Here is a 23034-nt window from a genome sequence, read left to right on the forward strand (position 1 = left end):
GCAAAACCGTGTAGGCGTCCCCCAAGGATGGCCACTGGGACTTTGGACTGGATGGGGAATTTCCATTTGAGGGCCAACTCTGAACTTGCTGTGGGTTATTGAACAGAACTGCCCTGTGACTGAAGGACATGAAATCATCTTGAAAGTGAAATACAGTTTACCCTTGAACAACACGGGGTTAGGGGCTGTGCGGTGGAAAATCTGCATAGAACTTACAGTCTGCCCTCCGTATCTGCAGTTATAAATCGTGGATTCAACCAACCACGGATCGTGTCGCGCTACAGTATTTACTACTGAAAAAGATCCACGTATAAGTGGACCTGCAATTCAAACCCACAGTGTTCAAGGGTCAACTGGACTCATAATGTCTGTGAGGTTCTGAGGCTCAGGACCAGCTCTTTGGAATAAGTTGGGACAACACGCGCCTTCCACTGCCCCTTACAGAGAAACCAAGGCTCAACTGCAGAACACTTTTATTTGTTAAATTATCAAACGAGATTATCATACAAAACAATAACTATACGACTAGGCTAAGTGTATAAAGTGCTCAAGTTTCCAGAACATCACTGCCCCTTACAGAGAAACCAAGGCTCAACTGCAGAACACTTTTATTTGTTAAATTATCAAACGAGATTATCATACGAAACAATAACTATATGACTAGGCTAAGTGTATAAAGTGCTCAAGTTTCCAGAACACCATATGTGGGTCACTGCAGGTCCACCCCCTCTCCCCACCCCAAACACGGGGCACAGGACGTGCTTCCTTCCCCATGGTGTGCGGGAAGGGCCCCCCTCCGGTCGGGGACACAGCCTGCGTGTGGATTCACGGCTCGTCATGGCCCAAAAGGGGCAGGCTCCTAAGCTCTCCCCAAGTTTCCCCACCAATGGCCTCCTCAGGATTGAAATACCACTGGCTGGGGGCCTTGGGGCCCTGCGCCTTTTCCCAGGCCTCCTGGTTGATTAAGGCTGCCTCTTTACTCGCCTCGGCGGAGAGTTCCATAACGTGGGTAAAGCTCCTGTGGAAACAAGACGATGATGAAAGCTTTTCACCCTCCGTGCCCGAGCACCTTCGTAGCTGCGATGTTGGGGTGCGGGGGGCAGGTTCAGGGTGACCCTCCTTGGGCTCGTGGGAAAGCGGCGGTGAATAAGTTTTGTCTGAACAGGACTCATACAGGGAAGCCCTGAGAGCAGGACCGGGCAGGTGTGAAAGAAAAGAGTTGTTTACTCGACAAATATTTAGGGAATATCAACACTTTGACAGGAACCATCCTAAGAGCGGGAGGCAGAGCCATGAACGGGGGACCGTCCCAGCAACCACACAAAATAAACGGCAGTGGGGAAATCAGCACAAAACGAGCGTGTTTCCCCATTCACTCCTGTGACCCTGGCCATCTAGAACACTTTGGTGTGTCTGATTTCATCCCGGGGCACATAGTAATGAAGGGGATGCCATAGCAGGTGGTGTTTATCATGAGTACCTTTCAAACCTCTCAGGCACCTCAGGAAGTACATTTGGCATTGTAAAGGAGAAGAAAACTACATTCTTTTTTGGAAGAGGTGGAGGAAAGCCTCATGGTTAGAAATGTCCTGGAGGAGAGAGAGAAGGGGACCGGGTGGCTTTCGGGGGCTGGACATGGACTGAATGGACCTGGGCACTGGTTACACAAGGATGCCCAGTAGTGAAAGCCATTGAGCTGTACCGTTACAATCTGTGGCTTTTCTATATGTATTTATACATCAATAAGAAGTTCCAGGGAATTCCCTGGCGGTCCAGTGGTTAGGACCCTGTGCTTTCACTGCCGTGGCCTGGGTTTGATCCCTGGCTGGGGAACTAAGACCTCACGAGCCACACAGAGCATCAAAAAACTATCTGAGGGCCCCCGAACTGCTGTGTTACCCCAAGGAAGTGATCGCCCCCTTCTATTTTGGCTGCTCAAGAACGCACACAGGAGTTTTGGTTGGGTTGAAGGCGTCTTGCCCATTCCCCTCTCCCTGCCTGGCTGGACCCTCGTACCCTCGGCCCCTGCAAACAACAGAGCGGCCCGCCCTCCGGAACACAGCACACCTTCCACAGGGCAGCCGCCAACAGCCCATCTCTGCCCGACGAGGAGATGCGGGGAGAGGGGCGCTATCTTTTTTTTAAAATATCTTCTGTAATACCTTTGGAGCTCCAGATCCTTCTCTTGGGTCATTTCCTTGAGTTCCCTCAGCAGGTCCAAGGCCGTCGCGTTTTCTTCTGAGCTGCTGATGCCAAGTTCTCCCAGCAGATGGCATGTGGTCGTCAATTCCCCCTGCAACTTGTCTGGAGGGGAAAAGGGGTTGTCAGCCATGGTTTCAAGGTGCCCCAAGCAATGGATGCACGAGCTGGCTGGCTGACTGTATTTTTCTCCTTTTGCTGGAATGCTCTCATGTTATGCAGGAATTGTGATGAACTCAAAGGCAGAAAGGGTCGTGAAGGAAGATACTCGTGCACTGGTACTGCCTCTGTGCCCCTTTGCCTGAGACCACGGGGCTCCGAGATGGTGGGCCACGTGTGTCTGCCATCCAGGCAGTCATCGGAACACACCTGGAATGGTGCACCGGTGTCCTCAACAGAAGCAAATCCAAAAGACAGAGAAGATCTGGGCTAGGAGTAACTTAAGAACAAACCCACGGTTCCCACTCCTGGTTCCCAGCACTTCTGCCCCCAACGCCCCCCCAGCAGAGAGCCGCCTGCAACTGCGCTGGGTGCCCCCTGCTCTAACAAAACCAGCATCTCTCCGAGGCCAGCACATGTCCCAGCTGTAAATTATAACACTTGGGGAACCTTATAAGTGTTCTTACGAACACATACCTTCTTTGCCAGGGGACTGAACTGTGTCCTCCCAAAAAGACATGTTTAGGTCCTAATCTCAAGTACCTGTGAACGTGACCTAACTGGAAATGAGGTCTTTGTAGATGTAACGGAGTTAGAATGAGGTCATTAGGGAGGGGCCTAATTCAATAGCTGGTGTCCTTCTAAGAAAAGGGCAGTTTAGACACAGAGGCGCTCAGAAACAAGGCCATGTGAAGACAGAGGCAGCAGCACAACACTGTAAATCAACTATATATACTGCAATAAAAATTTTAAAAAACAAAAAACAAAACCAAAATAAAATAAAATAAAATAAAGCTTGGTGACTTCCCTGGTGGTCCAGTGGTTAAGAATGCTCCTTCCAACGAAGGGGACGCAGGTTCGATCCCTGGATCCCACGTGCCGTGGGGCAACTGAGCCCGCACGCCACAGCAACGGAGCACACAAGCCACAACTAGAGAGCCACAACTACAGAGCCCACACACTCTGGAGCCTGCACGCCGCAATGAAGAGCCCACGCGCTGCTACGAAAAGATCCCGCGTGCCACAACTAAGACCCGACGCAGCCAAAAATAAACAAATAAATAAATATTTTTTAAAAGCTTAATAAAAACAATAATAAAAAAAAAAGACAGAGGCAGAGTTTGAAGGAATGCTCCATGAGCCAAGATTGCCAGAACACTAAAAGCCAGGAGAGAGGCATGGGATGCATTCTCCCCTAGAGCCTCCAGAAGAATCCAACCCCAATGACGCCTTGATTTCGGACTTCTAGCCCCCTAAACTGGGAGGGAATAAATTTCTGTTGTTTTAAGCCACCTGGTTTGTGGTATTTTGTTACAGAAGCCCTAGGAAACTCAAACAGTCCCCAATCCCAACTCCTGGCAACTATCTAGGGCATTTATCAGAGATGGAGACCAAGAGATATAGACGTGCGGTTGGTTGCCATAATTATAAAATTAGAAACCCGGACACAGATGATGGTTCAACATGGCTCAGTTTTCAAGGTCCCGTTTCATACATATACTGTTTCACGTTAGAAAAGGCTTGATTTTACAGCAGTAAAATCAAGCTAAACATGTTCAGGTGGCTCATGAGAACTTTGCTTAGAAATAACCAAACTCTACGTCATATGATCCAGCAATCCCACTCCTGGGCATATATCCGGACAAAACTATAATTCAAAAAGATACATGCATCCCTATGTTCATAGCAGCACTATTCACAATAGCCAAGACATGGAAGCAACCTAAATGTCCATCAACAGATGAATGGATAAAGAAGATGTGGTACATATATACAATGGAATACTACTCAGCTATAAGTAAGAACAAAATAATGCCATTTGCAGCAACACAGATGGACCTAGAGATTATCATAGTAAGTGCCGTAAGCCGGAAAAAGACAAATATCATATCACATCACTTATATGTGGAATCTAAAATATGACATAAATGAATTTATCTCCAATGAATTTATCTACGAAACAGAAACAGACTCACAGACACAGAGAACAGACCTGTGGTTGCCAAGGGGCAGGGGGAGGGATGGAGTGGGAGTCTGGGGTTAGCAGATACAAACTAGTATATATAGGATGGATAAACAACAAGGACCCACTATATAGCACAGGGAACTATATTCAGTATCTTGTGATAAACCATAATGGAAAAGAATACAAAAAAAAGAGAATGTCTGTATGTGTATAACTAAGTCACTTTTCAGTACAGCAGAAACTACCACAACATTGTATTGGTAAATCAACTATACTTCAGAGAAAGAAAGGGAGGAAGGGAGGGTGGGCTGTGGGGGAGGGAGGACCAAACTGTAGGGCAGCTGTAGACTTGTTTGGGGAAGATACTTGTTCTAAAGAGAATTTTAGGATAGAGGATGGCACTCTTCACACTTGCCGCCTTCTTCAAGTGAAGTATTAGGTGGGAATGCTATACAGGAAAGGGACTCTCTCAGCTCTGCTTAGAAGGCAGGACAGGGTTGGGGTCGGTGGCCCTGTTGTTCCCCAGCCGCCAAAGCACCTTTGTAGAGACTGCAGGCTCCCCAGGATGCCTTTCAGCAGGACGGGAAATCACTGCGGGGGTCCTACAGACCTAGGTTCAAATCCCAACGCAGTCCTTACTCAGGGCATGACCCCAGACAAACCGCAGCCTTGCCGGCCCCGTGTCCTCTGCCATTTGATGGGGTACGCGCCGTCTACCTGAGAGGAGGCCTATGACCTGACATGAAGGGATAAAGGTGCCCAGGACACAGGAGGTGCCAACACGCACTGGGAGGTTCGTCCCACCCCTTGCCAGGCAGTCGCCCCGTTTCCTACCTAAGAAGCACTGCCCGTCTCCATCCAGGTGGACCGATCTCACGGGCAGTTCATGCCTCGTGGTGTCCAGGGCCGTCGCAAACGTCTTGTATCGTTCCTTAAAGCAGCCAGCTATGGCCTCACAGGGGCTCAGCATCTCGATCTACAGGCAGAAAGGGAAGGAGCCTGTGGGACGAGGCCCTGCACTCACCTCCCCAGAAGTTTACCAGATGGCACCTGTGAGGTTAAGACACAGCACTGTTCTGCCAGGTCTCCCAGAGAAACTTCCAAAGTGCGGTGGGCTCTCCTCTCACTCCCAGGTGCCCCCAAGATGACCCGGCCAGTAGCAAGGTGGCTTGGACCTCCTCACCAGGAACATGTGTCCGCCTTCCAGCTTGTTCCAGGGCTGGGCCCTCAACTGGGATCACAGTGAGGAGGGCCCGGAAGGCTGGGCCCTCCTGCTTCAGAGCACTGAGCTGACATGCCTGCCCCTACCAAGGCCATGCCCGGCAACCCCCTTTTCCCTTGTACATGCCGTCTGGGGGTTGTAAGGATTCATTTGTTTGACTGTCTTTCCTTTCCCTTCCATTGTGAGTTCCACGAGGACGGGGAGCCTGTTCTCAGCTCAGGGCCAGGCCGCCGGGCACACTCATGTGTACATGCTGGGTGTTACGGGCTGAATTGTGTCCCCACAAATTCCTCTGTTGACATCCCAACCCCCAGCACCTCAGAATGTGACCTGATTTGGAGACTTTACAGAGATAATTCAGTTAAGGTGGGGTCATTAAGCTGGGCCTTGATCAGTATGACAGGTGCCCTTACAAAAGGGGGAAATGTGGAGACAGACACTCAGAGGGAGAGAGCCAGGTGACAAGACACAGGGAGAAGATGCTATCGACAAGCCTAAGAGAGAAGCTGGGACACATCCTTCTCTCATGGCCCTTGGAAGGAACCAACCCTGCAGACATCTTGATCTCAGACTTACAGCCTCCAGAACTGAGAGAGAATAAATGTCAATTGTTTAAGCCGCCGCGCACTCTGTGGTCCTTTGTTATGGCGGCCCCAGGATACATACTTACTGGGTGAGGAGCCCCATTCCCTGATCGGCCCTTTCTAGGCTCCCAGGGTTCGCTGTGACCTTCCCTGGCGTGGACACTCCCGTCCCAGCACTGACCACACAGCACCAAGCCCAAGTCTCCCACCAGCACCCTGGCCCAACTGGGCAGGTCTGGAGTACATCTGTGTCACTGGGCACAAGTCTCAGGATACAAGTCACAAGAATACATGCCCATGTCTGTTGAAGGGACAGAGCCCTCTTGCTGGTTGGTTCTGACATTACCGCCTTGTCCTCTGATAAACTGTCACACAGCAACACCCAGTGGTGTCAAAAGCCGGGCACAGAGTTAGAGCGAGGCAAGGCGCGACACTCACAATAAAGGCTCCCTCCAACCACTCCACCACCACCCCCATGGGATGATGCTGCCGGGATGCGCCTCTTGGAGGCTGCGGTCACCCCTGACCTGCGCGTCCAGGACTTCTGCCAGCTCCCGCTTCCTCTGACACAGGAGAAATTGGCGCTTCAGCTCGTGGGCTTTTTCCTGGAGCTTCTCCTTCTCTTTGCACATAATTAATAAATTCTTTTCTGCCTTTTCTTCGAATGCAGCAAGACCGCTTTCCATCTGGGAAATGCAAAACAAAAGCTCAGGCCAGAGGAGAGCTCACCTCCGCGGCTGAGAGTGGCCGCCCTTCCACCCACGACATGCGTGCAGGAGGCTCCGTCCTCACCTTCAGGGTCAGCAGAGTCATGAGTAGTGTTTGGGATTCCATCATTTCCATCGCTTCGGAGAGATCCTTCAGGAGAAGAAAAAGATATTCCTGGTTCCCCGCGAACTGGTATAAAGCCAGCTCTCCTCCCCGGGGAAGGGCAGAATCCTAACCCGTCTGTACTTTTTTCCAATCAGTAATTCAGCAATTCTAGACTGTGTATCGACTCGTTTCTATTTCCTCATTTAGTCTTTCCAGTCCTCTGTGAAAAGGAAGGTGGTTTGGTCCCTTCCTGCAAGCTGGGCCGTCAAGCGCGAGCTGAAGGGCACCCACCAACTTGTTGCCTTGCCAGAACCAGGACTTGGGGTTCCCACCTGGGTGAGACCACAGCCTGGCCGCCCCCCCTGCCGTGAACAGGGCCTGGCCTCGTGCCTTCCCTAGCGTGGCACTGGCAAACAAGGCCTCAATCTCGTTTTTCACATGATCCTGCATTTGTATCCCCTCCTGTACATGTAGCTGGGGAAACTGAAACTCTGCAAATCCTCTAAGGATGGGTAAGGGTTTTGTTCTAAAAGGCACAGCTGGCTTGTTCATTCTTCGAGCCCCAGGGTTTCGAGGGGCACGTGGCACAGGGCACATTTAGCCAACCTGCTATAGCGGCTTCCCTCTCATTTCAGAGACTTACTGGGCTCTTTTTCCTCGAGGCAGAAAATGATGATGACTCAGCTTTCTTTGACATCGTTTTTTCTAATTGTGGAGTCTTTCGGACCACACTTTTGTCTAAGATCAAGAAAAGCGTTTTATCCATAATTTGAAAAGATACATGCACCCCAGTGTTCATAGCAGCACTATTTACAATACCCAAGACATGGAAGCAACTTAAATGTCCATCAACAGATGAACGGATAAAGATGATGTTGTATATATACACAACAGAATATTAGCCATATAAAAGAATGAAATAATGCCATTTGCAGCAACATGGATGGACCTAGAGATTATCATACTAAGTGAAACAAGTGAGACAGAGAAAGACAAATATCATATGATATCGCTTATATGTGGAATCTTAAAAAAAAATGATAAAAATGAACTTATAAAAAACAGAAACAGACCTACAGACATAGAAAACAAACTTATGGTTACCAAAGGGTGGGGGGGGGATAAATTAGGAGGTTGGGATTAACATATACACACTACTGTATATAAAATAGATAGCCAACAAGGACCTACTGTATAGCACAGGGAACTATACTCAATATTTTGTAATAACCTATAAGGGAAAAGAATCTGAAAAAGAATAGATATATATATGTATAACTGAATCAATTTGCTGTACACCTAAAACTAATACAACATTGTAAATCAACTATGCTTCAATAAAAAAAAAAGAAAAGTGTTTTTAAGGTGAGAAGAGCATATTTTGGGAGCCCTCAGACATGCATTGCAACCCCCAGCTGGGGAAAGGACAGGTACAGCCAATGACTTACCATTAATGGCCGAGAGATCCAGGTCAGGTGGGGCAGTGCCGTGCCCTTCCAGCAAGGTAGACTGCAGGTCACCTTTGCCAATTCCACTGCTGTCTGTGGGCCCAATGAGAATCCCCAGAAGTCAGCAGTCAGCAAGATACTCTATACTTAAGCCCGGGAGCAGGTAACTTTTCTGTACAATATCACCTACTTCTAAAAACTCAGTTTCTTACGAGGGAGCAGTAGAGAAGGCTGAAAAACCTTTGGAAATTCCCACCCATCAATTTGAATATATTTTAAAGTAGAACTAGAAAAGAGATGCAGTCTTTACAACTGAAAGATACAAATAAGCTTTTCTGCTTAGTTTAAGTACAAGATGCTGTATACAAATGAACTTATTTACAAAACAGAAATAGACCCAGAGACATAGAAAACAAATTTATGGTTACCAAAGGGGAAGGGGGGGATAAATTAGGAGTTTGGGATTAACATATACACACTACTATGTATAAAACATATAAACAAGGACCTACTGTATAGCATAGGGAACTCTACTCAATGTTTTGTAATAACCCATAAGGGAAAAGAATCTGAAAATATATATATATCTGTGTGTGTGTGTGTGTATATAAAAATATATATATATATGTATGTATAACTGAACCACTCTGCTGTAATACCTGAAACTAACACAACACTGTAAATCAACTATACTTCAATTAAAAATAAAATAAAATAAAATAAAAGATGCTGTGTTCAGGATATAAGAATCTAATAACACATGATATACTTGTTCTGCCCTCTGCTCTTTTTTCCTTCTCCTGTAGCTTCTGGACTGTTCGTCTTCCCTGGGAGTTCCCTTCATCTTTTAGCTTCTATTTAGAAATGTGAAACTATTCCTTGTATCATCTAAAATGGGCACTTAGTGTACTGCACGCTTCAATTAAACAAGGGTTCCAGAAGGCTGCAGAAAGAGCAAATGGTATGTAAAACGCACTGTTGTGTTAGCAAGTAGACAGAAAACTATTTAATGAACAACTATGCAGTTGAGGAAACGAATATGTGGAAATGAAAAGAGTGAAGTCACAATACGTATAAGTTACGGTACCATTTGTGTTAGAATTTTTAAAAAGTGCTATGTAGATAAATAAAAATCTATCAAGAGTGGTTGCCTCCTAGGTGAGAAATGGGAACTAGAGGTGGGAGATGATGACGTTTTATTGCGTTTCCACTGGTTTGAATGTTCTGTCATCTCCATGTATAGCATTTCCATTAAGAAAAGTAATTTCCTATCAAACCATACAATGGAACTCAAACAAGCAGTCCCTCTAAATTATCATGACTATGTTTAAATTATGGTTTCTCAGCCTTGGTACTACTGACATCAGGGACCAGATCATTGTTTGCTGCGGGCAGTCCTGTGCACTGCTGGGTGTCAAGCAGCATCCCTGGCCTCCACGCACCAGCATCCCATACCTCCCCCCTCAATAACCCACAGCTGAGAACCCTGATTTTTTATTTATTTATTTATTTATTTTTGGCTGTGTTGGGTCTTTGTTGCTGCACGTGGGCTTTCTCTAGTTGCGGCGAGTGGGGGCTACTCCTTTGCAGTGCGCGGGCTTCTCACTGCGGTGGCTTCTCTTGCTGCAGAGCATGGGCTCTAGGCACGCGGGGCTCAGTAGCTGCAGCACGTGGGCTCAGTACTTGTGGCTCGTGGGCTCTAGAGCGCAGGCTCAGTCGTTGGGGCACATGAGCTTAGTTGCTCTGCAGCATGTGGGATCTTCCCGGACCAGGGATTGAACCCGTGTCCCCTGCATTGGCAGGCGGACTCTTAACCACTGTGCCACCAGGGAAGCCCTGAGAACCCTGATTGTTAAATGTGGCAGGCCCAGTTTTTGACCCCTCTGGCCATGCCAGCTTTCCCAGCTTCACACATGGCCTTCAACCCCACTGCATGAGAAACGACTAGAAGGCCGGCTCCAGCTCTATGTGCTTGCTTCTCAGTCATGCCTGGGTCAAGGAACAGCACAATTTCTGACAAACATCCAAGCCAGGATCAGCGAGCTCTAGCATGTAGGCCAGATCCGGCCCACTTCCTGTGTTTGTAAATAACTGGGGCACAGACACACCCATTTGTGTACACATTGTCTGTGGCTGCTTTCACACTGCGATAAGGCAGAGTTAAGTTTCTATGACAGAGACCACCTGGCCTGTGAAGCCTAAAATATTAACCACTGGCTCAGAAAAGTTTTGCTGACCCTTGATCTGAACAATAAAGCAGGAAATCTAAGCTGTAAAAGAACATACTTAGTATTCTACTATGGGACTCAAAGTTGTCACCATTTTGAATGAGGGTTTGCAGGCCGAGAAACAGTTTTGCTTTTTGTGACTTGCTCTTATGCAAGAGAAGAGTTGCCCACCACTGCTGGTGAAGCAGGCACCGGAGGAGTTGGATGAAGTGCTACTCTGGAGAGGGGCCTTCCCAGACTTCTAGAATTGAGGCACACTGACTAGGAATGAAGAGCAAATATACCAACAGCGATGGTCCGAGTGGTAGATCATACGTGAGCATCCGCCCTTCTGGGCTACATTCTCCAATTTTGTTTAATAACAAACACATATCATGTCTACCACCAGAAAAACTGAAAGTTTTTCATATCACTTTGGTGAAAGCTTCTAGTAGAAGGGGTATGGGGAGACCATTACGAGGAAGACCCAACCCAAGGTAGTGAGAGGCAGGAAAATGAGGTCTCATACCCTCTCTGAAAGTCCTGCTCTCAGAGCTCTGGTGGGGAAACAGTCACATGATCAAGGAACTGGTGCCCCAAGGGAGCACCATGATGGCAATGTGGCTCTTCTCTGGGGTCACACAGAAAGGAAATGACTTCCCCCGCCATTCCCCTGCCATCCCCCTTCAGATCTTCATATGCCCCAAATCTGTCTTTACGCTGAAACTCTCTGCCAAGCTCCTTTTCCTCATACTTCCCAGAAAGGAAAGGGAGTTTTAAACTTGCATACTTAAAGACAAAATTCACCACCACGCTCATCACTTCCTAAGCCTCGGTGCTGTCTCACACCCTCCTTCCATCTTTACGCACCTTTGCTCTTCTGGAGTGGGTTGGGTTTTCTTCCACCTTCAGGCATCTTCCCACTGGCCTTTAATGCATCTGCTGCAGGAGCCTGTTAGGGGAATACATGACATTCAGGGGACAAGACACTTTCCTTCCACAAGAAGGGGCCCCTCTGCAGTTTGCAAGGTCTGCATCTGCTCTTACCTTGAGGCAAGGGATAGATTCAAGGAGTTCTGACATTTAATTGCATACATACAGGATGAACTAATTTTGTCAAAAGGATACCCTCACATGTATAGAACATAGGAAACCACCAAAATGTTTGCTGGTGATGATCTCTGACATGGCAGATTACAGATGACTGATTTTCTGTATAATTTTTAGTACTGGCCAGTTTAGGAAAGAGAACATATTACTTCAGTTGTCAGAAAAAACAAAGCTTTTGTACAGGTATTAATCTTCAAAAGTTATAAAAAAAAGCAAGTAATGCATGGAGCTAGCAAGCCATTATAACAATATAAAAGCAAAAAGAGGGAATTCCCTGGTGGTCCAGTAGTTAGGACTCGGCACTTTCACTGCCAAGGCCCAGGTTCAATCCCCGGTCAAGGAACTATGATCCCACCACAAGCCACGTGGCGCTGCCAAAAAATAAAATAAAAAAAAGCAAAAAGAAGACCTTATAAAGAGTGAGAATATTTTAATGTACAAACACCACTCCTATTCAACCTCTCATTGAAGTCCAGGAATAAGAAATAAAAGGCAAACAGGTTACAAAAGAAGAAATAAAACTCTCTTCTTGCAGACATGACTCTTCACATAGAAAATCTCAAAACGTACTAAAAAACACTACTAAAACTAACAAGTTTAGCAAGGTTGCAGGATACAGGGTCAATATAAAAAGATATTTCTAGCAATGAACAACTTTGGAAATTGAAATTAAAAGACAGCACCAAGGGACTTCCCTGGTGGTCCAGTGGGTAAGACTCTGAGCTCCCAATGCAGGGGACCCAGGTTCGATCCCTGGTCAGGGAACTAGATCCCACACGCATGCCGCAACTAAGAGTTCGCATGCCGCACCTAAGAAGTCTGCACGCCACAACTAAGACATCTGCACGCCGCAACTAAGAGTCCGCATGCCACAACTAAAGATCCCACGTGCCACACGAAGATCCTACATGCCGCAACTAGGACCTGGAGCAGCCTAAATAAATAAATATTAAAAAAAAAAAAAAGTACCATGTAAAAGTTCTGAGCAAAGAAAAAAATTTTGTAACTATGTGCGGTGATGGATGTCAACTAGACTTACTGTGATGATCATTTTGCAATATTTGCAAAGATTGAATCATTATGTTGTACATCTAAAACTAATATCGGGACTTCCCTGGTGGTATAGTGGTTAAGAATCCACCTGCCAATGCAGGGGACACGGGTTTGATTCCTGGTCTGGGAAGATCCCACATGCCACAGAGCAACTAAGCCCGTGTGCCACAACTATGGAGCCTGTGCTCTAGAGCCCGTGAGCTACAACTACTGAAGCCCGAGTGCCTAGAGCCAGTGCTCGGCAACAAGAGAAGCCACCGCAATGAGAAGCTCAAGCACCACATCGGAGTGTAGCCCGCACTCCCCACAACTAGAGAAAGCCTGCACACAGCAACGAAGACCCAATGCAGCCAAAAATTAAAAATAAATAAATAAAATTAAAACTAATATAATGTTATATGTGAATTATTTCTAAACAAACAAATAAAATTTCTTCAAGAAAGAAAGAAAAAAAAAGATAGTACCTTGCATAATAGCACTAAAAAAACACCAAATACTTAGGTGTAAACCTAAGCAAACATGGGGAAGGTCTGTATGCTGGAAATTACAAAAACACTGATGAAAAAAATCTAAGCTCAAATAAAGGGAGAGGTATACCATGTTCATGGATTGAAAGACTTGGGTGTTTTTAGGATGTTATTCTCCCTGAACTAATGCATAGATTCAATACAATTAAAATCCCCGAAGTTTTGGTAGGAAATGGCAAGCTAAGGCTAAAATTCATATGGAAAGGCAAAGGAACTAGAAGAGTCAGTTTTGGAAAAGAACAGAGTGGGAAAATTCACACAACCCAATTTCAAGACTTACTATAATACAAAGCTACAGTAACCTGGGCAGTATGGAGATGGACTGAAGATAGACATGTAGAACAATGGAAAAGAATAGAGTCCAGAAATGATGCATACATATATAGTCCATTGCTTTCCAACAGAGGTGATGAGACAATACAACAGGGAAAGGAAAGTCATTTCAACGAATGGTGTTGGAACAAGAGGACATCCATACACTTAAAAACGAACTTTAATTCCATCATCACACCAGATACAAAAATTAATTCAAAATGGACCACAGACCTAAACTCATATAGAAGAGAACATGGGAGAAAATCTTTATGGTCTTAGGTAAAGCAAAGATTTCTTAGAGAGGACACCAAAAGCACATTTCATAAAAGCAGAAATCGATAAATTGGACCTCATCAAAATCGAGAACTTCTGCTCCTCATCAGACACTTAAGAGAATGGAAAGCCAAGCCACACACTGGGAGAAAATATTTGCAAATCACCATAAAGAGTTGGTATCTAAAAAAAAAAAATTAAAAAAAAGAGTTGGTATCTAAGATATAGAAAGAGCCCTCAAAACTCAATAATGAGAAAACAAACAACCCCATTTTTTTTTAATGCGCAAAAGATTTGAAAGGACACATCACCAAAGATATAGGACTGGCCAATAAGCACATGAAAAGATGCTCAATATCATTAGTTGCTATGGAAATGCAATTTAAAACCACAATGAGATACCACTTCACACCCACTAGAATGGTTTCAGTCCTAAAGTACTGACTCTCCTCTGTGGCTCATGGGAATGTAAAAAGGGGCAGCCACTTTGCATAACAGCTGTGCAGTTACTTACAAAGTCAAACAGACATTTACCCTACAATTCCCCTCCTGGGAGAAATGAAAACACTTCCACACAGAATTCTGCACAGGAATGTTTAAGGTGGCTTTATTCATAATTGCCAAAATCAGGAAACAAACCAAATGTCCTTTGCCAGGGAATGGCTGTGCACACTGTGGTCCATCCGTACACTGGAATATTCTTCAGCCATCAGAAGGAACTAGCACTAACTGTAAAAGGCAACGACAGGGAGGGATCTTTATATGAAAGCAACCAGACTGCAAGAGTCTGCATCCTGGGTGGCACCTTTTAAATGAGCCTACTGCAAAGGCAAAGCTACAGGGACAGAAAACAGATCATGGTTGCCTGGGGTGGGGAGGGGCTGGTTCCATGGAAGCACAAGGGGACTTTGCGGGGGGTGGGGGGGTGGGGGTGGTGACAGAGTGTTCCCTATCTTGACTGTGGTGGGTCTGTGACTGGATGTGTTTGTCAAAACTCAGAGAACTGTACGCTGAAGAGTGACACTTCCTCTATGTAAATTACACCTTAATTTAAAAGATGGAAAAAAAAAGAAAACAGAGAAGCTCTTAAAGATCTAAAATACTAGAGCATGCAAACACATGGGGGTGCTGTAACCAAGTCTGCCAGGCAACGTTAAAATTATGAAGTGTGGACTAGTATCCTCTGTTGAGAATCATTTCAATACTGTAAACCACAGACTCTGGGTAAGGATGTGTCAATGTAGGTTCATCGACTGTAAATATGCCCCACTCTGGTGCGGGATGTTGACAACAGGGAAGCTACGCATGTGAGGGGGCGGGCGGGGGTGTGTGTGAGAAATCTCTGTACTTTCCACTCAGTTTTGCTTTGAACCTAAAACTGCTCTAAAAAAATTAAGTCCATTAAAAAAAAATCACTCCAAGAAGCATATCAGTTTGCGTAAAGGTATCCTTTTTCTTCAAGCCAAATCTTAAGCCACATTAACCTGCCATTCACCCTACCAGAGTAAAAGAAAGGCAGCAGAAATTAATATTTAACTAAACTTTATCATAAACAAAGATTTGGAAAATGGAATAACACAACCTCACCACACTATCAGTACATACACACTGAAACAAAATATGTCATTGGGTAATCTAATGATTATTTTCATTAAACATCACACAAAGCAGGTTCCCAAGTTGTTAAGTGTTTCATGCCATCATTTTCAATGGTTTCATCATTTCTGTGGTGTGGCTAGTTCACTGAACTCTTCCTGTAACACTGGGTGATTCAGCCATGTCTTTTTTCCCCTAAAACCCTTTCTCTAAAACCCTACGGGTATTTTTTACAATACCAGCCAAGGCCAGGTAACCACGTGCCAGGCATTAGGCAGAATTGTTTCAGGACAGAATCCAGAAAGGAATTACCAGGTTGAGAGACAGGAATAGTTTTATGATTCACTAGAGATCATGGCTTTGCAAAAGAGATTCTCAAAGTGATCAGCCACCCACGACAGAGATCCCTGCCTTGGCACAAAGGGCATGACAGCCCCAAAGGCAACTGGACCAAGTCCCCAAAATGCTTCTTTCAGGACCAGGCTGTGTCTGGCCGGCGTGACTTGTCTCAGAATTCCAAGTTCGTCGAATTCTGTTCAGAACTGTTTCAAACGTACAGTGTATGTTACCTTTTTGGTGGTTTTCTTCTCATACTGCAAGTACCGGGACTCGACCACTCTTCCACCTGTGGGGGACACACTGTTGGTTTCTAATAAAACTATGACATAGACTGTGAGGACCCACCATGCACCTAGGATGCCCGCCCCCCACCCCGAGAGCTGGGTGCTATCAGCCCTCCCTGCTCAGCCTCAAGCATGTATGGGACACCTACTATATGCAAGAACATATATGGAGGGAGTTCCCTGGTGGTGCAGCGGTTAAGAATCTGACTGCCAATGCAGGGGACACAGGTTCGATCCCTCGTCCGGGAAGCAACTAAGCCCATGCACCACAACTACTGAGCCTGCGCTCTAGAGCCCACAAGCCACAACTACTGAGCCCTCATGCCACAACTACTGAAGCCTGTGCGCCTAGAGCCCATGCTCCGCAACAAGAGAAGCCACCGCAATGAGAAGCCCACGCACAGCAACGAAGAGTAGCCCCCGCTCGCAGCAACTAAAGAAAAGCCCGCACGCAGCAACAAAGACCCAGCACAGCCAAAAATAAATTAAAAGAAGTAAATAATTCTCTTTTAAAAACTTTTTTAAAAGAACATATATGGAACACCTACTGTATGCAAGAACATTTATGGGATACCTGCTGTATACAAGCACCAGGGCTAGAGTCGGAGACACAGAGACCCACAGGAGCTACGATCGAGGAAGATCAGGAATATGTGCCAAAGATCAAAACAGAAAGTGGACTCAGGGGCAGGGCAGGGAAAGGAAGAAAGATCTTCCAAAGGTGGCCACCTGCTCTCCTCCTCTTCCCTCCCCAACTCACTCCCTGTGGTCATGATCCCAACTGCCCTTCTCCCACCCAAGCCCATCTTTGATCCACTCATGGTACTGCCTTTCACATCCCCCACACCCCTCACCTAGCTCAGGACCGCTCTCCTGAGACACACTAGGCACCGATGCTCTTCCTGGACACGTCTGTATCCCTTGGTGACAGCCCAGCCCCAGGTGCCCTTCCACCCTGACCCTGGGGCGCTGAAGGTGTGTGAAGGAAACCCATGTGTCCCCCCAACCTCCAGGGGCTCTCGCTGCAGCCCCTGTGATCATCCACAGTCCTCTGTTCTGATCCCCCAGAACCCTCTCCCAGACCCTCCTGCCCACTTCCTACACCGGGTCATCCCTCTGGTCAGCTGGTAACCCGTTTCCTACTTCATTGGGAAGACAAAAGCAGCCCCAGGAGATCCTCCCACCTGGGCATCTAGCTGCCTCCCAACCTCAGGGCCATATCCTGGGCCCCCCACGTGGAGCGACCTCTGTGCTTTAGGGTAAAACAAACCCCCCACTCTGGGTGCTAGAGCCCAGCCCTCACTCCGTTAGGAAACTGCCCTGGCAACCCCTCTCCCCCTGCCCCACCCTGTATCACCCCACTTCCTCTCTCCAGTGGTCACACTGCTCATTCCCCCCCCCCCACTTCTCTGCTCCCCTTTGCCATGCTGGATCCTCTTCTTCTCCTCTCTCCTTCCCTTGAATCCCCCCACACCCCAGCCTGGCTCTCACAGTCACCACGGCACCAGAGAAACTCCTTTCACCCAGACCACGGAGACCTCCCTGCTCTGATGCCCACCCGCCCCTTCTCAGTCCTTGTTCTGAGCCAGCGGCAGCGCTGCACACAGCGCTCACTCGCACCCTCCTTCTTTTTTTTGTTTCTTTTTTTAAATTTATTTTATTTATTTATTTTTGGCTGCACTGGGTCTTCGTTGCTGCATGCGGGCCCTCTCTAGTTGCAGTGAGCGGGGGCCACTCCTCGCTGTGGTGTGCGGTCTTATTGCAGTGGCTTCTGTTGCGGAGCACGGGGTCTAGGTGCATGGGCTTCAGTAGTTGTGGCACACGGGCTCAGCAGTTGTGGCACACGGGCCCAGCTGCTCCACGGCATGTGGGATCTTCCCGGACCAGGGCTCGAACCCATGTCCACTGCATTGGCAGGCGGATTCTCAACCACTGTGCCACCAGGGAAGCCCTGCACCCTCCCTCTTGAGACGCTCTGTCCTTCAGGCTGACTGGCCCTCTGGCAGCTGCAGCAGGCTGTCTTCCGGGTCCATTAGCTGGTGAAGGGTGAGTGCCTCCAGACACCTTGCAGGTCCCGTGTCACCTGTTCCTCCAGCCAGCGGGCACATGCCACCCCTGCCGCCTTCACGACTCTGCTCGGCCCAGCCCCTCCCTTAGGCCGGAAGCTACCCCCATCCTGCTGTTTTATCCACAGCCACTGTCATTGTCCAATACACCCTGTATCTCCTTATGTCTCCTGATTCACCGCCTGTGTCCAGGTGGCAAGCCCCCTGAGGGCAGGGATTCTTGTCTGTTTTGCTTGCTGCCACGTTCCACCACCTCACAGGGAGGAGGTGCTCAGCAATGTGTCAAATGCATGATTCTGCGCTTTTCCTAGGTGCCCCCAGAGCTCAGGGCTCTCCCTTTTTACTAGGGAGAGTGATGTGGTCAGTGTCACCTGCCTCGACAGTTCAGTCCCGAGACTGGGATTTCAACTACATTATCTTCATGCCCTGATTTGCATCCTTCTTTAGATGGGGGTTGCAGCCGCAAGCTTGAGTGGAAAAGAGGTACAACCACAGTTAACAGGCTGCCTGGAGCTGGACACAGAGGTGTTGGTTGCCCCGGGCGTGCCCCAGGCAGGGATGAGCCGTGCCTGCAGGGCAAGTGGCTCAGACGTTCAGGCAGGAGGCACCTAAGGGTTGACGCCAGGACCAGGCGGGGTCCAGGGGAGAGAATCGAGCCACACCTAGGGTCTGCCACTGGATGTCCAGTGAAGGATTGGGGCGAAGGACACCCCCAGTTCCAAGAGGGGGAGACCATCCTCCATTGGGTCTTTCTAATACCATCAGCAAAGGGTAGGAAGGAGGCTCTGGGTTCCTTGCACAGTTGAAAAGCAGTTTCAAGTTTCTGGAAAACTAGAATGCACCTGTTTGTTTTCAAGAGTGGTGGATTTTCCACAGAAGCATGTTACAATGAAGGATATAATTTGCGTCCAAGAACTAGACCCTGTGTAAATATAACAGATGTTACAGACCAGATCATCCAGCGATGCTGTGATGCTATAACATATAAACCTCCAGTCATTTGGAACTGGAATTCTGCTCCAAGTTCTCTGAGACCTGCACTAGTGCACAGGCACAAAAAAATACTTCATCATTAACAGAGGCTTGAAAGCCAACGTGGGAGATCCTTGGGTCTACAGCCCCAAACTGGGCACTGCCAAGAGTCAAGGGGGGCTGTTGACAGTGACCCCGGACCCACAGGTGGACATCGGATGTGTGGGCACCCCTAAGGGTCTGACGCACTTACTGAGAAGAAACAGACTTTGATGTTTCCTAACGAATTCAGCTCACACTCTCCTCACCCACACTTCCAAGTGATGAGTCCTGGGTACAACCCGTGACCCCCATGGCCGGAAGGGCCCACTGCCCTAGATGACCCCCACCAGGTCCTGGCTGCAGGGCTGGGTAACCAGACTTGGGGTCCCCAAAGGTGTGACTAGAAGGGGGTAAAGCCCCAGCTCCCCTGCTCTGGCCTGTTTTTCTCTTCCCCAAAAGCACTTACTGGGGGGGAAGAAAAAATCAGTTTTTATTCCAGTGGATTCCATTTCAAAAGGTAGATTCCAATTTTACTCACCTTGTATTCTTCTTCCTCTCATCTTAGCACCGCTAGGAGTACTGGGACCCCCTGCAGAAGGCTTCCTAAAAGAGGGAAACGGGGGTCTTGTTAATGCAGTTGGATAGAAAGCTCCGGGAAGCCAGCCAGGAACCTGGGCTTCCTCGGGACAGCCCAGTCCCAGCACCCACCACCCATGCCCATCTCTGCGAGGTGGGGCCGCCTCCATGGCAGGAGGAAAACGGAGCCCCAGCCCCGTCACCTGGGGACAACACCTAAGTGAGAAGAGCGAGCATTTTCGCCGAACCTCAAAGGTCTCGATCTCATTAATTCGTCGGGCGTTTGTGTGCCAGCTGTACACCACTGAGGATACAAGGTGAACAGCAGACAAAGCCCCTTCCCTGAGAGGGATGACCAGCGTTTTCCTGTCAGGCAAGCGTGAAGAGGGAGCACTCCAGACAAGTAAACGGGTGGGGACTGGGGGTGAGTGACAAAGAACCATTTGCTCAGGTACATGAGGACGGATATTCCCAGACAGCGATCACCAAGACCACGGGCACAGGCGCAGAGGAGAGTGATGCGGAATTGGAACCGATCAGCCCTATCTATGGCTTAGCTGGAGAAGACTGAATTTGAGGAGGGGGTGAGGGATGATACACACATTCAGTCCCTAACAGCCTGGCAGACAGGAGGCACTTGATAAATATTTGTCAGACAAATAACTCAGGGGTGCTAACTTGAGGGCAATTCTGACTCTTAGGAGACATTTGGCGATGTGTGAAGACACCTGTGATTGTCACAACAGAGGGGGCTGCTATCGGCTCAGTGGGTAGAGACCAGGGACGCTGCTCAACACCCTACAAGGCACAGGACGGCCCCCATCACAGAGACGATCGCACCCCAGATGTCAACACTGTCAAGGTTGGGGGACCCCTGGCATGGTGAAAGAGTGATCGGGAGCGCGGGACGGAAGTCTGCTGCAAAACTCCTGTCAAGAAATAATGAACCCTGGGGCTTCCCTGGTGGTGCAGTGATTGGGAATCCGCCTGCCAATGCAAGGGACACGGACGGGTTCGAGCCCTGGTCCGGGAAGATCCCACATGTCACGGAGCAACGAAGCCCGTGTGCCACAACTAACTAAGCCTGCGCTCTAGAGCCCGCGTGTCACACCTACTGAAGCCCGCGCGCCTAGAGTCCGTGCTCCGCAACAAGAGAAGCCACCGCAATAAGAAGCCTGCATACCACAACGAAGAGTAGCCCCCGCTCGCCTCAACTAGAGAAAGCCCGCGCACAGCAGCAAAGGCCCAATGCAGCCAAAAATAAATAAATAAATAAAAAAGAAATAATGACCCTGAATACTATTAAGTCCTAAAAAGGAATGAAGTACTGATAATGCTGAAACGAATTAATCTCAAAAATGTTATCCTGAGTCAAACAAGCCAGGCACTAAGGCCACGTGGTGTATGATTCCATGGATATGAAATGTCCAGAACAGGCAAATCCACAGAGACAGAAAGCATACTGGTGGTTACCAGGAGCAAACTGAGGAGCATGAAGGATGGGGGGGGTGACTGCAAATGGACACAGGGTTTCCTTCTGGGCTGATGAAAATGTTCTAGAACTAGGTAGAGGTGGTGATTGCACAACGTTGTGAATGTCTTAATGCCATCGAATTGCTCGCTTTACAATGGTTAATTTGACGTTATGTGCATTTTGCCTCAATTTAAAAAAAGAATGAAGCCTGACATGACAGAGGAGAGGGTCCCATGAAGTAGGAATCACTGACTAATCAGCTGGTGGGTGTGGGAGAGTCAGGGATGCCTCCCAGGTGTCCAGTGTGGGCGAGCGGGATGCCAGGCAGGGGTCTGGGCGCTGTAAGTCCTGCTGTCGTCGCAAGATGGGCTCCACTGGTGACAGCAGTGGTGGTCCGCTTGCTCAGCTCACTGCAGCCACCTGTGTAGTGGGCTCTGGGGACTCCAACGTGAGACCCAGGCCATGCTGGGGGGCACCTCCAAGCCCCAGTGGGGAGAGGCAACTTAACAAATGCTGGCTGGGTGCCAGCTGCTCTGCTCCTTTATGGAATCCTCCCAACCCTACAAATACCTAACTGTTCGCCTGCTTTATCTTTGTTTTCCAGACAAGGACCCAAAGCTTATACAGATCAGCCCTGGGGAGTCTCAGAGCTGGAAAGAGACAGAGCAAGGATTCCCTCTGGGGTCTGAGCCAGGGCTCTGGAGCCAAACCAAATGGACTTAGGCCAAACCTGCAGGGACACGGGGTGGGGGAGGGGTGTCACTACATATTTTCCAGCCTCAAGTACTTCCCCTGAACCTCGGAGAGGCTAACGTCAATCTCACAGTTAGGACAAGGGGCTGTGGAGTAAACAAGTGATTTCAGATGGCCCACTAAATTTTAATTCGCACAGGCACAATAAACATCGGCAGAATGAACAAAGCCCAGGAATCACGCCCGGCACCAGGTCATTGTTCGACGTCTGTCTCCCTTGTTCTTGCTGTGTGAGCCTGGGCAAATGACCTTCCCTCCCTAGGCCTCCATCAGCTCATTTGTAAATGGGGAGAATAGAAAAAATCGTGTGGGAGAATGAAAGGAGATACTTCAGTGGTCCAACAGTTATCCACTACAAAACGGTAATCGTAATAGCGACGGACCACACTTAGGGGCCAGACACTATTCTAAACGCTCTTAAGTCTCACACTAGGCCTACAAAACTGAACGGCGGCGTCATCAGCCCGGTTTCGCGACGGAGGAAAGCGAGGCACGGAGAGGTTAAGCCACTCGCCGGAAATCGCCCCGGATCGAAACGGCTGACCAGGGACCCGAACGCGCCCTAACGTCCTGAGCCCACGCTCCCGAGCATGCGCAAGGCCGCATCCCATCTCCCAGAACTTGCGCATCTTCGGTGGTTCTTGGAGGAGTCAGATCCGGACTCACCCCAAGGACCCTCCCTCCCCAACTCTGCTGCCCCTCTGTCCCCAGCCCTTGACCAGGGCCCTCCAGCTGGCACCCATAAATCCAGACCCACGGCGCCTCGACTCACGCAGCACCACGCCCCGAGGTATCCGCCATTTTCCCGCCTTCAACTCAAAGGCCGGGTCTTCAAGTCGAACCCCCCCGCCCCGACCAGGCCATATTGCGAAGCTACAAGAGGGGTGGCCGCGGGCCGTGTAGCGCGTGGCTGTAGGAGGAGCGGGCGCCTCCTGCGCGCGCGTCTCTCTGTCCTCCCCTCACCCTTGGTTTCGCCCAGCAGCGGCAGGGGGCGGTGACGAGGCCGGGTCGGAAGTGATGGGCGGGGATTCGTGTTTCTCCGCCCCCTTGGCGCGC

The 23034-nt window shown here is 48.5% G+C and overlaps 1 protein-coding gene across 3 annotated transcripts; it reads right to left on the minus strand.

Annotated features, from left to right (window-relative positions):
• Positions 1-456: 456 nt before the first annotated feature.
• HAUS8 (HAUS augmin like complex subunit 8) lies at positions 457-22982 on the minus strand. 3 transcript variants are annotated; one of them, XM_082453381.1, is made up of 11 exons: positions 22751-22978; positions 19714-19778; positions 16030-16097; positions 11469-11550; positions 8392-8484; positions 7587-7681; positions 6923-6988; positions 6658-6816; positions 5159-5300; positions 2163-2304; positions 457-1018 (listed from the first exon to the last, which is right to left on the minus strand). In XM_082453381.1, the coding sequence occupies exons 1-11, from the start codon at positions 22777-22779 to the stop codon at positions 826-828; spliced, it is 1134 nt and encodes a 377-aa protein (XP_082309507.1). In that variant the 5' UTR covers positions 22780-22978; the 3' UTR covers positions 457-825. The 3 variants fall into 3 exon arrangements, with proteins under 3 accessions (XP_082309507.1, XP_082309508.1, XP_082309509.1); XM_082453382.1 differs by having other exon boundaries at positions 16042-16097; positions 22751-22976; XM_082453383.1 differs by lacking the exon at positions 6658-6816 and having other exon boundaries at positions 6860-6988; positions 22751-22982.
• Positions 22983-23034: the final 52 nt, after the last annotated feature.

Source organism: Balaenoptera physalus (genome assembly GCF_965194825.1).
Source record: "Balaenoptera physalus genome assembly, chromosome: 3".
NCBI classification, from domain to species: domain Eukaryota; kingdom Metazoa; phylum Chordata; class Mammalia; order Artiodactyla; family Balaenopteridae; genus Balaenoptera; species Balaenoptera physalus.

Bases quoted from the DNA above. Each gene is read 5' to 3' on its own strand.
- HAUS8 (XM_082453381.1), bottom strand. From the start codon at position 22,779: ATGGCGGATACCTCGGGGCGTGGTGCTGC. The intron at 11,551-16,029 runs GTACGTTTGAAA...TTCCCCTAACAG, and splicing joins CCAAAAAGGTAACATACACT to GCTCCTGCAGCAGATGCATT. The intron at 5,301-6,657 runs GTCAGGGGTGAC...TTCTGCCTGTAG, and splicing joins CAGAAGTCCTGGACGCGCAG to ATCGAGATGCTGAGCCCCTG.